The following is a 13091-nucleotide window of genomic DNA, read 5'->3' on the forward strand; positions in this document are numbered from 1 at the left end:
GGTGGTACCTAGGCAGGGGTAGGGTGTGGTTGGAGGGGATGTGCCTTTGAAATATATATTTTGTCCCTGGAGAGTAGAGCTCAGGTGCAGAAGCACACGCTAGAGCTCTCTGCATCCTGGTGCCATGTTCTGGGCTGTATTCCTCCACGACACTCTTTTGCCATGATGTTCTGCCTCACCTTGAGTCCAGAGCAATGTAGTTGGCCACCTTGGACTGAGACTTCTGAAACCGTGATCCCCAAATAAGCTTTTCCTCCTCTAAAATTGTTTTTTCAGGTCTTTTGTTCACAGCAGCAAAAAAGCTGATTAAAACTCTAAGTCTGCAATAACATCAGTGAGTGATCTTTGTTGTGTTTTAGGGAAAGCTCTCACTGCCAGGGAGCGGATCAGTCTCTTGCTGGACCCTGGCAGCTTTGTTGAGAGCGATATGTTTGTGAACACAGATGTGCAGATTTGGAATGGCTGCTGATAAAAATAAGGTATCTATTCAAGTGGTGGTATGAATACCATAGGCTCTGCTGCCCTTCCCATTACAGCAATCAATCTCCAAAGCTTTTCTGGGAAGTCCTATGGAGAAGTACTGCTGGGGTCTCCAGGGTCTTCATCACCTTTCCCCTTGCAGATGGAATGTGAGTGAACTGCTAGCAACCTGTGCAAGTGGACTCGAGCCCATTTCCTAGGGCTTTGGTTGAGGATTCAGTTCTTGCTAGTATATGACAAATTTGTAAGGAGGGTCATGAGAATGTCTTTTAGCTATGTTATAGTCTGAGAACCATAATCTCAGCAGCTCAGGAGGCTGAGGCAGGAGGATCTCAAGTTCAAAGCCAGTCTCAGCAAAAGTGAGGTGCTAAGCAACTCAGTGAGACCATGTCTCTAAATAAAACATAAATCTGAATATCTTTCATGGATGCATGGAGTCATTTGGACTTGTTTTTTTTTTTTTTTTTAGAGAGAGAGAAGAGAGAGAGAATTTTTAAATATTTAATTTTTAGTTTTCAGTGGACACAACATCTTTTTTTTTTTTTTTTATGTGGTGCTGAGTCTACTGCACAAGTTGCTAGCAGCCCACTCACATTCCATCGAACCCAGCGCCCCGCGCATGCCAGGCAAGCGCGTTATACTGCTTGAGTTACATCCCCAGCCCTGGACTTAATTTTGATCCAGTTTTCTGAATATATGCTATTTGTGACCAAAGATTTATAAACTTGGCACCAAACCAACTGGCTCCATGTGGGCCACACTGATTACTGAGTTTCCATGCAAAATGGCAAGCTTGCTTTTTTTAAGGTTTGGGGTAGGAAGGTTTGGTTTGGAGAAGTTGCCATGTTTCTTTATGTATCCCTTGTTCTTCCCATGAGTATCTGGCAATGGTGGCCCTAGGGAGTCTCTTGATTATTTTGCCTTTTTTGGGGGGGGATGAATATCCATGAAAGATATTCAGTTTTGTATTTTATTTAGACACAGGGTCTCAATGAGTTGTTAGCACCTTATTTTGGCTGAGACTAGCTTTAAACTCTCAACCCTCCTGCCTCAGCCTCCTGAGCCGCTGAGATTATAGGTGTATGCCACTGCATCCGGCAGGTACTCAGTTTTTAGTGACCTCAAACATTCACTAGGGCCTTGTGCATGCACTAGGCAAGCACTCTACACCGCAGCCCAATTATTTTGCTTGTAGGAAGGAAGATGAAGCCTAAGATTACAGTGTCCTTTACTCCTGTTGATGGAGCAGTAGCCTGGTACTTGCTGTTGCAGAGCCAGGGAAGAGGGGTGGGATTTCCTGACGTTCTTTGTTTAAAATTAATTTTAAGGAATTGTCTTGTTTGTCTTTCAGAAGGCATAGTTGCCAGATTCATTTAAAAGAAATATTGGAATTTTTTTTTTAACCTTTGTTTTTCCATTTCTCTGGCAGTTTCCTGGAGACAGCGTGGTCACTGGCCGGGGCCGAATCAATGGAAGATTGGTTTATATCTTCAGTCAGGTATTTTATAACTCTTAACAGGCTGAGCTTTCCTGGGGGGGGGGGGCAGAGCCAGAAACAAAATATATGAAACAAAGCAATATTGGGGAATGAGATCTTGCTCACAGTTTGGGGGTTTATTTTCTGTTTTTCATTTCACATGTCTGTGTTCTTAGGAGGAGTCCTGTATTTGCTTGGGGGAGGGTAGATCATAGGGCAGTAGGCTTGTATGAAGTTGTTCCATGAACCAGGAGTTTATTCCCCAAGAGAAATTCCTCTTGACAGCGTTGGGTGTGTGCTTAGAGGGCATCTGTATCCTGGACAATGTGTATAGATCCAAGAGTGGCCCAGATGCAACCTGGGCAAAGGGGCCTTGACTCTCAACCAGGGGACTCTTGAGATTTGGACTGTCATTGAAGTGCTTAAAGGATTTTGTCAGACTGCATAAGGACAGCTATAGTTTGGTCACATTGAGACTGTAGGAGAACGTCATAGGTGGCATAATGCCCTTGCCCAAGTTGTCCAATCTCAGGAACCTGTGAATGTGTCACCTTACATGACAAACAGGAAATAAGGTTGCTAATCAGCTGACCTTACAATTGGCCTCGGTTATCCAGGTGGGCCCAATATAATCACAAGAGTACTTGTAAATGGAAGAGTGAGGTCAGGGAAGAGGTCAGAGTGATGTGATGTGAGGATGTGTCCTGCTGTAGCTGGCTTTGAAGGTAAAGGGGAAGGAGTCCATGAGTGAAGGAATGGGGACTGTCTCTGTAAGCTAGAGAAGGTAAGAAAACAGATTTCCTTCTGGAGCCTCCCAAGGACTTGATCTTAGCCCAGTAAGGCCCATAGTGAGGCTCATGTAGGACTTCTAAGCGACAGAACTGTGAGATAATAAACTTGTGTTGCTTTAATTTTGTACAGCAGTAGAAGAAACTAACAGAATACCTAGTAGACTATTTTGAATTCAATTTTTTCCCCTCTACAGATGAAAATGTGTATATAGTTCTAAGTGTTTAGTTTCTTTCATAGATTTAGTTATGTAGCTTATCTAGGAAACTAAAATGTTTTCTGGGCTTGATATTAAACTGGGTATGTTTGGATAATTTTAAATTTATTGTATTTAACAGTACTTACTTATTGAATTACTTTTTTTTTTTTTTTTGCAATGTGTATAAGCTGAGCAAAAACTCATATGGAAGGAACCATTGAAAAGATAAGCTAGAAGGGCTGGGGATGTGGCTCAAGCGGTAGCACGCTCGCCTGGCATGCATGCGGCCCGGGTTCGATCCTCAGCACCACATACAAACAAAGATGTTGTGTCCACCGAGAACTAAAAAATAAATTAAAAAAAAAAGATAAGCTAGAACAAAGGAAGTTCTTGTGTTTTCTGGACATAGTGTTCTACCTACCTACTTGAGTAGATACAAAAATTCATCAAAATAATACTGTTGAGCCCATGGGTAAGTGGGAGTGAGGAGGATACCTGAGACAGGTCCTGGCCCTGAAGAAGCAAATCAGTTTGTGGGTAGAATGGGACAGAGGACAGAGCAGGGTGAGGGAGCTTCCAGGCAAATGCTATGGACTCAAGATGAGAGAAGATCCTATCCAGGGTCATGGAAAGTTTCAGGGAAAATAGGGCATTTGAAATAGGCCCTGAAAGATAGTGAGGGAGGGATGAGACACCTTTTTTGTTGTGATCTCTAAGATGTTACTATATGTAGGTGCGTTTTCTGGGGCGTTTGTTTTTCTAGAGAGGTAGTCTCAGTCTCTTGCCTGATAATTAGCTTTTGGTGTGTTGTTGGAGAAAGGCCTGGATTGGGCACTTGCTCATTCAGTATGCAGGTTCCTAATCTCACCCATGGTTGTGTGTCCAGATTTCTTTGGAGAAATAAGCCTTCCTCCTTTCAGGGTGAAGGGGACCATCTCACACAGACTTTCTTTCTTTCTTTCTTTTTTAATATGTATTTTTTTTTTTTTTTGTTTTAGGTGGACACACAGTATCTTTATTTTATTTTTATGTGGTGCTGAGCCTCATGCATGCTAGCCGAGCACTTTACCACTGAGCCCCAGCCCCTCTCACACATACTTTCTATTAACCTCCTCTTCTTCTTCTTTTTTTAATTTTATGTTTTTTGGACTTTTATTTTGTTTATTTATATGCAATGCCGAGAATCGAACCCAATGCCTCACACATGCTAGGCAAGCATTCTACCACTGAGACACAACCCCAGCCCGCTATTAACCTCTTCTTTCAGCCCCATCCCCTCCCACCCCCATTTTCCTTGGTCACTCTCTGCAGATAGGTGGGCTTCCATTTCCTCCTATCAAGTCAGGTATTTTTGTGCTTTCAGTTCCCCTGGGGTTGTTCAGATTCTGCTGTTGTCTCCTCATCTTTTCTTGTCCTCCTGGGCTGATTCTGTTTTTAGTTCCCCATCACCTTGGGGTTTGAGGAGGGAGGCCACGTACCCAGGAGCCTTTTACACGTGAAAGTCCACAAGCCAAGGAGGCAGCGAGGGCTCTGATTTCACTATTCCCCTCCTGACTTGTCAAAGCCGTACGTTTCCTAGAGATGGATTGCTTATTTGACACCCATGGAATCTGTTATTAGGGTTAATTCTGCATAAGCTATTTTCTCAAAACTGCATTTTTCCTAAAGTGAAGGTGAAGTCTTTTGCTCTTGACGATACATGAACTCCCTTTAAGGTATTTTATTTGCTCATTGATGGAGTATTCTATAAATTGGACTTTTTGTTTTTCTTTTTAATTTTTTTTCAACTTCTGAAATTCCTTTAAAAACACTTTTCTATCTGGATACAGTGCTGCATGCCTATAATCCCAGTGTCTGGAGAGGCTGAGGCAGGATGATCACAAGTTCCAGGCCAGCTGGGGCAACTTAGAGCTTGTATCAAAATAAAACATAAAATGAGCTGGGGATATTGCTCAGTGGTAGTGTCCCTGGGTTCCATCCCCAGTAGCTCAAGCGCGCGCACACACACACACACACACACACACACACACACCTTTCTGTGAGTTTTCTGTTTCTTTCTTCTGGGTCTTCATCTCTGGTCAGTTATATTTTACTTGTTGATTGAATTGTGCTTTCTTTTTAGGATTTTACAGTTTTTGGAGGCAGTCTATCAGGAGCACATGCCCAAAAGATATGCAAAGTAAGTTTTTAATATTGAAAATAAATCCAATACTTACATCAGTTTATAGTGCATATTGAGTATTTGGAGTGTATTAGACACAGAGCTGGGTACTTGGCCTGGGGCAGAATTGTCAAGAGGTGGTATTGAGCTGAAAGATTTCTTTCTTTCTTTCATTTTTTTTTTTTTTTTGGTATTGGGAATTGAACACAGGAGCATTTTACCACTGAGCTACATTCCCAGCCCTTTTTTAAAAAATATATTTTTTAGTTGTAGATAGATAAATAGATAAAATACCTTTATTTTATATATTTATTTTTATGTGGTACTGAGGATCTAAACCAATACCTCACATGGGCTACGCAAGTACTCTATCACTGAGTTACAACCCCGCCCCCATTCCCAGCCCTTTTGAATTTTTAATTTTGAGACACAGTCTTGCTAAATTACCGAGGTTTGCCTTGAACTTGTGATCCTGAGTCACTGGGATTATAGTCCTGCACCACTGTGGGCAACCTGAAGGGATTCTTCATATTATTTTGTGACATGTATCTCTTTGATGGTCTGGTAAAGCCTGGGTGCTCATTTTTTAAAATTTAAAATATGTAAGATTACAAAGTATTAAAAAGTATTTGGGGCTGGGGTTGTGGCTCAGCAGTAGAGTGTTCACATGGCACATGCACAGCCCTGGGTTGATCCTCAGCACCACATAAAAATAAATTTAGAAAAAAGGTCTTATGTCCATCTACAACTAAAAAATAAATATGCAAAGAAAATGTATTTAAAATATAAATGTATTAAAATATAAAATATATAATATAAACTATATAAAATATAAATGTATTAAAACCATATTTGTAATGCATCAAATAGGAAGATTTAGCAGTTGATCTAATAATTGGTATAATTTCATGGTAGGCTTGAATGAAAATGACATTTTAGTTTATCTATAACAACTTGAACATAAAATATCTGACTTCCATTAATGACAAAGTGACATGTTTCTAAAACTATTGTGATTTGTTGCCTGTATTTATAATTGAAGGAAATACTGAAGATTAATTTTTTTTCTATCTAATTTCATAGACCACTGAGATATGTTCACCCCTTGGCGTTCTGAGGGCCCTTAGTAAAGCACCTCAGGTCTAGGTGGGAGTCCAGGTGCTAAGAGGTGGAGAATAGGGCAAGAGCTGGGCCTGGTGGCTCTTGCCTGGAATAGAAGCTACTCAGTAGTCTGCAGGAGGATTGCAGGTTTGAGGCCAGCCTCAGCAATTTGGCAAGATCCTGTCTCAAAAAGGCCTGGGATGTAGCTCTCTGTAAGTTGTCCCAAATTCAATCCCTTGTACCAAAAAAAAAAAAAAAAAAAAAAAAAAAAGGCATAATGAGGACATGGCACTGGAGGCCTTAGTCTGATCTTCAGCACTGGAAGATGCAAATAAAAACCTGTTAGAATTTAGATGTTCAAGGAGGAATAAAATTGTGGCCCATAATTGGAGAATTTTGGTATTAAAAGTTGAACTGACTATAACTGGGCAGAGCTTCCTTCTTTAATGGATCACTTGAGTTCTAGACATTGTCCTGTCCTACCTGAGTCCTGAGAACTTGGGGCAATCACTTAAATTTTAAACCTTCCTAACTTTCCTGTTTCTAGTGCCCATGTTATAATGGATAAATGAGATAATGGAACTGAATGAGCTTTGTGAACCTGTCAAGGGATGTAGGGATGTTGTTCGTTATGCTGTCAGAGCTACTGACCCATGAGGAAAATCTGTCACGTTAGAAGTAAAAGCAGGCTTGATCTGGCCCCAGGTTAATAGATGGATCAGCATCTGCTTTCATGAAAATGCCACTTGGCCATTCTGTCCATCAGTTCTTTCATGGTGTTTCTGGGAATAAAACTGAAAATTTACAGCTTAAGCCTCTTGTTCTAGAAGTAGCTGCCACGAGCTGTCTTACTCCTTGATAATTGGGAGTGTTTTGGCTCTTGGGTATTTGGGGACTTTTAAATATCTGGTCCTTTGTCTTTCATTGAAGGTACCCATTTGTCATGAGAAATGAAACCAGAGTTAATGCCTCCTGTCTGGAAAAGTACACTTAGAACATTTTCAAAAAACACTGAATGCTGATTTTGATAATAAGAGCAGTTGTCTCACAAGCTGTCTCTCTGCTGTCTCAGATCATGGACCAGGCCATAACAGTGGGGGCTCCAGTGATTGGGCTGAATGATTCTGGGGGAGCACGGATCCAAGAGGGAGTGGAGTCCTTGGCTGGATACGCAGACATCTTCCTGGTGAGAAAATACAGGATTTAGTTGTATAAGCCAAGTCCTGGTCAGAGCTTCCCTATCTTTCCCATTGTTCTCTGCCCCATTGTGTCTGTTCTGTGGCTCCTTCCTGTGTCACTGGGAATGGGAAGAAAGGTGGAGGAAAAGCAAGAGGGGATGGGAGAGTTTCCTTTTTCTTGATAGAGGGCTACTCAAAGGGGAAAACTATTAGTTAAATGTCATTCGTAGAAGGAAAAAGCACTTGAGCTAGGTGTGGTCTTTAATCTGGTGCAGTTTCTTTAGTTTTAATTTGTTCTCCATGACCTAGATATTTTTAAAAACTGGTTTCATTAAGGTTATTATGTAAAAGCCAAAATATCTACCCAGTATAATCATAGAATTCAATGATTTTTAAAAAAATGTCTAGGGTTGTATAGCCATTACTATAATCTGGCTTTAGAATTTTTCCCTCACTTCAGAATTATCTTCCTGCCTGTTTACATCTGTCCCCCACCTGGGTCTTCATAACTATTGTTCATGTTTCTGTCTCTCCAGTCTCCTCATGTGACTCCTTTCACTTAGTATCATGTTTTAAGAGGTTTATTCCATATTGTAATGTGCAGGAGTTCATTGCTTTTTATTGCTGAGTTGAATGCTTCTATTGAATGTTTTCCACATTGTTTATACTCCAGCTGATGGACATGGGTTTTTGTACTCCTTGGCTTTCATGAACTATGAACATTTGTGTAAAACTCTGGATTGTTTTCAGATCATTTCGTTGAGGGAAGTACCTACAAGTGGGATTGTTGGGTTTTATTATTTATATAGAATTCTTTTTTTTTTTTTTAAAGAGGGGGGGAGAGAGAGAGAGAGAGAGAGAGAGAGAGAGAGAGAGAGAGAGAGAATTTTAATATTTTATTTTTTAGTTATCGGCGGACACAACATCTTTGTTTGTATGTGGTGCTGAGGATCGAACCCGGGCCGCACGCATGCCAGGCGAGCATGCTACCGCTGAGCCACATCTCCAGCCCTATATGGAATTCTTAAAGAAATTGCCAAATTGTTTCTCAGAATGAAAATACTATTTTATGTTGCCATGAGCAGTGTATTAAAAGTTGCAGATTCTCCATATCCTTGCCAACACTTGGTAATGTCAAGTGTTGATTTAAGCCAATTAAATGGTGTGCAGTGGTGTCTCAGTGTAGTTCTAATGCCATTTCCCTGCTGACTAATCATGTTGCGTATCTTTTTTAAAAAGTGTTTTTATTAGTATCGATGGATATTTATTTATTTATTTGTTTGTTTATTTATTTATTTATATGGTGCTGAGAATTGAACCCAGTGCCTCACACATGCTAAGCAAGTGCTCTACCACTGAGCCACAACCCCAGCCCCATGTTGAGTATCTTTTAATGTACCTGTTAGTCATTTGGGAGTCTTCTTTTGCCCATTTTGTAATTGGAATTTTTTATTTTTTATTTTTTGTACCAGGGTTTAAACCAGGGGTGCTTAACCACTGAGCCACATCCCTAGCCCTTTTTATACTTTAGATACAGGGTCTCACTAAGTTGTTTAGGGCCTTGATAAGTTGCTGAGGCTGGCTTTGAACTCACAATCCTTCTGCCTCAGCCTCCCAAGCCACTGGGATTACAGGTGTGTGTCTGGCTTGTAATTGGAATTTTGATTTGTTAGGGTTCTTAATGTATTATGAATACAAGTCCTTTATCAGATACGATTTGTGTCTTGCTAACTTGCCCAGGCTGGCCTCAGACTCTCCATTCTCCTCCTTAGCCTCCCAAGTGCTTTTTAGTTTCTTAAAGATGGCTTTTAAAGTGAAAAGTTTTAAATTTTAAAGTTCAATTTATCAATATTTTCTTTTGTGACTTGTAAGAACAAAGTCATGAAGATTTTGCCCAATGTTTTCTTCATTGAGTTTTATAGATTTGGCTCATTTACATAATATGATGGCTTGTAATTTTTATAGATGATGTGACATAACATTCTAAATTCACTCTCAGGTACCACTGTTTATAATTATTTTTCCCTCATTTGATTTTGTCTGACACTGGTCAAAAAATCAGTTTATCATAAATGTAAAGATTTCTTTCTGAATTCTTGACTCTTTCATCTGAATGTTCCTCCTTACTTGAGAGAAACAATGTCTTGATTACTATTGCTTGATAGAAGTTTTGAAGTTGGGTAAAATCTTCTAACTATGTTGTTCATAAAAATTGTTCTGGGGCTGGGATTGTGGCTCAATAGTAGAGTGCTTGCCTAGCATGTGCAAGGCACTAAGTTTGATCCTCAGCACCACATAAAAATAAATAAATAAAATAAAGGCATTGTGTCTAACTCCACTAAAAAGATATTTAAAAAAAAATTGTTCTGGCTGTTCTAGAGTCCCCTCCATTTCCATGTGAATTTTTGGATCAGTTTTTAACTCTACAAAAATTCCTGATGAGATTTGGTAGGAATTGCATTGAGTCTAGATCAATTTGGTGAGAATTTGCATCTTTACATATTGACTGGTCCACTCCATGTAGACAGAATGTTTTTCCATTTTAGTAGGTGGTCTTTAATTTTTCTCAGCAATATTTTGTAATGTGTAACATTCATGTCTTGCAATTCTTTTTTTTTGAGAATTAGGTGTTTTACTCTTTTTTTTCCCCCTTACAGTGCTGGGATTGAACCCAGGGCCTTACTCATGCTCCACACCATTGAGTTATATCCCCAGCCCTTCTTTTCAGTATTTTATTTAGAGACAAGGTCTTGCCAAGTTGCTCCAACTGGCCTGGAGTTATTTCATTTTGGATTAATTTTTGCAAGTATATATAATTAAAATAGATTTTTATATATTGATCTTATATCCTACAGCCTGGATAAACATGTTTATTAGCTTTTTCATTTTTGGTGCTGAGGATCAAACCCAGGGCCTTGTGCATGCTAAGCATGCACTCTACTAGTGGGCTAAGCCCCTATCACCTTAGCTCTAATATGTTTCTAATAGGAGTTGTATGTGCATATTCCTTAGGTTTTCCTATATACATGATTATGCCTTCTGCAAATAGAGATAGTCTTAATTTTTTCTAATCTGGCCTTCTTTTATTTCTTGCTCATTGTTCTGTCTAAAACCTGCTGTACACTCTTGAGTTGTGAGAGCAGACATTCTTGTTCCCAGTCTTTGGGGGAAGCATTCATTTTCTCACCTTTAAGTATGATGCCACCTTTAAGTGGCACATGCCTGTAATCCCAGTGGCTCAGGTGGCTGAGGCAGGAGGATGACGAGTTCAAAAGCCAGCCTCAGCAATGGCAAAGTGCTAAGCAAGTCAGACCCTGTCTCTAAATAAAATACAAAAAAGGGCTGGGGATGTGGCTCAGTGGTTCAATCCCTGGTACCCCCCCAAAATATATATATGATATTTACTATTGGTTTTGTTTTTTGTTATATATATATGTCCTTCCTTAGGTTGAGGAAGTTCTTTTCTACTTCGAATTTGTTGGGTGTTTTTATCATAAAGGGGTATTTGATTTTGTGAGATGCTTTTTCTGCATCTGCAAGATAATTATGTAGCTTTTGTCCTTTCTTCAAATGATACTGTTTATTATTATGTTAATTGAGTTTTGAATGTTAAATTAACCTTTTATTCTTGTGATCAATCCCACTTGGTCATGGTGTGTAATTGATTTTGTAAGGCGCTCGATTCTGTTTGCTAGTGTGTTGATGAGTCCTTTTGAATTGATATTAATAGAAGATAAACCTGTCTACAGTTATGACATTTTCTTTTGGTTTTGGCATTTGACTAATTTTCACCTCATCAAAAGAGAAGTGCTGCCTCTGTGCGGTAGGCTCACTGTGCACTGGTTACCAACTCGTCTGAGTAGACAAAACACTCATACACACAAGTTGCATGAAGTGGATTTATTACTTACAGGTAGGCAGCAGAAGCCTAGGTTTTACTGAGACCCAGTCCCCAAGGAACAGGAAAGCTGCGTGGGTGGGATGGACCCTTCACTGCACGTACTCCACTTGCAAGAAAGTGGCCCCCCTGGGTTTTATACTCTGGCCATGTTATATGCTGGCTTAAAGTGTTTAGAAAAGCCTGTTTCTAGGGATTAGAACAGAACCTGGATATTCTGGGCAGTCCTTCCTTATTCCAGGATGTTGCATTTCCAGTACCTTCAACAGTTATTCCTAAGCATTACAAGTGAGAAAGTGGGGTGAACTGGGTTGATCTGAGACTATCCTTAAACTGCCCTGCTGCCTCCTCTCCTGTTTGTTTAGAAGAACTTGTAGTAAAGTATTGATGTGAATTTTTTTTTTTTTTTTATAAATTTGGTTCTGGGGGCCAAATGCATGCTAACCACATGCTCTACCACCAACATGCTACACCACCAACCTCTAATTCTTTAAATGTTTAGTGCAGTTCACCATTGAAGTCATCTGGGCCTTGACTTTTCTTTGTAGGTAGTTGTTGAGGTTATTATCCTTTGTTACAGGTTTACCAGATTTTCTACTTTTTCACTTAGCTTTAGTAGTGTTTGTCTTTCTAGGAATTAGTCCATTTCAGCTCAGTGATCTAATGTGTTGCCATACAGTGGTTGATATATTTTCTTGTAATTTTAATTCTATAGTGATGTGTCCTCTCATTTCTAACTTTAGTAACATGTGGTTTTCTTTTCCTTCCTTTATTTTTGTCTATTTAAAGGTTTATCAATTTTGGTGATCTTTTCAATGGAACCAACCTTTTTTCTCTATTCTCAATTTTATTTCTGCTCTGATTATTTCCTTCTTCCTGCTTGCTTTGAGTTCAATTTGTTTTACTCTGTCTAGTTTCTTAAGGTAGAAGGCTAGGTTATTGATTGGTGATCTTTTCCTAATATGTATATTTATAGCTATTTCCTTATTAATCTTCTTTTTGTTCATTACTAGAGTTGGAGTGTTAGGTCTCAAACTATTATTATATGTCTATTTGTCTTTTCAGTTCTGTCAACTTTTACTTCAGGGCTCTGTTGGGTGCTATATATATTTTGAAAAATTTGCAAACCTTTATTTATGTAATACTGCAAAAAAGAAAAAACATGGTTTCTTTTCAAAAGTCTACAACAGAATGGACATCTGAACATAGTAATGGGAAGAAGTAAGTGCTAAATTTAAGACAAAAGGTGCCTATTTTTTTTTTTGTAATTGTATTTTCTAGGCATATTGAACCTTTGTCAGTATGTAATATCTTTGTAAGCTTTTTGATTTAGAATTGCTTTGTCTGGCAATAATGTAGCCACCATGGCTCTATTTTTTGTTACCCTTTGCATAAGACATAAATTTTTTCCTTGTGTCTTTATATCTGAATTGGAGCTCTTTTTTTGTATTATCTCAAGTTTACATTAATGCCTAGTAATATACTTTATTAAAGCTAGACTTAATTTTGCCAAAATCTTTATAGTTAGAGGAGTTTGAAGTTGAACTTTAATAAATTTTTTTATTTTTTAATTTTTTTAGTTTTTATACATGACACATAGAATATAGTTTGACATATCAAACATACATAGAGTATAACTTCTCATTTTTGTGGTTGTATATGATGTGAGTTACACTGGTTGTGTATTCATATACGAACACCCTTCCCTTCATTCACCTTTGTCTAACCCAGTGAACTTCTGTGTGTGTGTGTCTCCTCTGGCTTATTGTGAGTTAGCATCCACATATCAGAGAGAACATTCTGCCTCT

The 13091-nt window shown here is 39.0% G+C and overlaps 1 protein-coding gene across 2 annotated transcripts in view; it reads left to right on the forward strand.

Annotated features, from left to right (window-relative positions):
• The window catches only part of PCCB (propionyl-CoA carboxylase subunit beta), a 57380-nt gene that overhangs the window by 1937 nt on the left and 42352 nt on the right, over positions 1-13091 (forward strand). For both annotated transcript variants that reach the window (XM_081302786.1, XM_081302787.1), the window contains exons 2-4: positions 1910-1978; positions 5068-5124; positions 7280-7393. In XM_081302786.1, coding sequence (XP_081158912.1) covers positions 1910-1978; positions 5068-5124; positions 7280-7393 — 240 coding nt within the window. The remainder of the gene's footprint in view (positions 1-1909; positions 1979-5067; positions 5125-7279; positions 7394-13091) is intronic.

The sequence above is a fragment of the Spermophilus citellus genome, assembly GCF_964194105.1.
Source record: "Spermophilus citellus genome assembly, chromosome: 7".
Taxonomy (NCBI): Eukaryota; Metazoa; Chordata; class Mammalia; order Rodentia; family Sciuridae; genus Spermophilus; species Spermophilus citellus.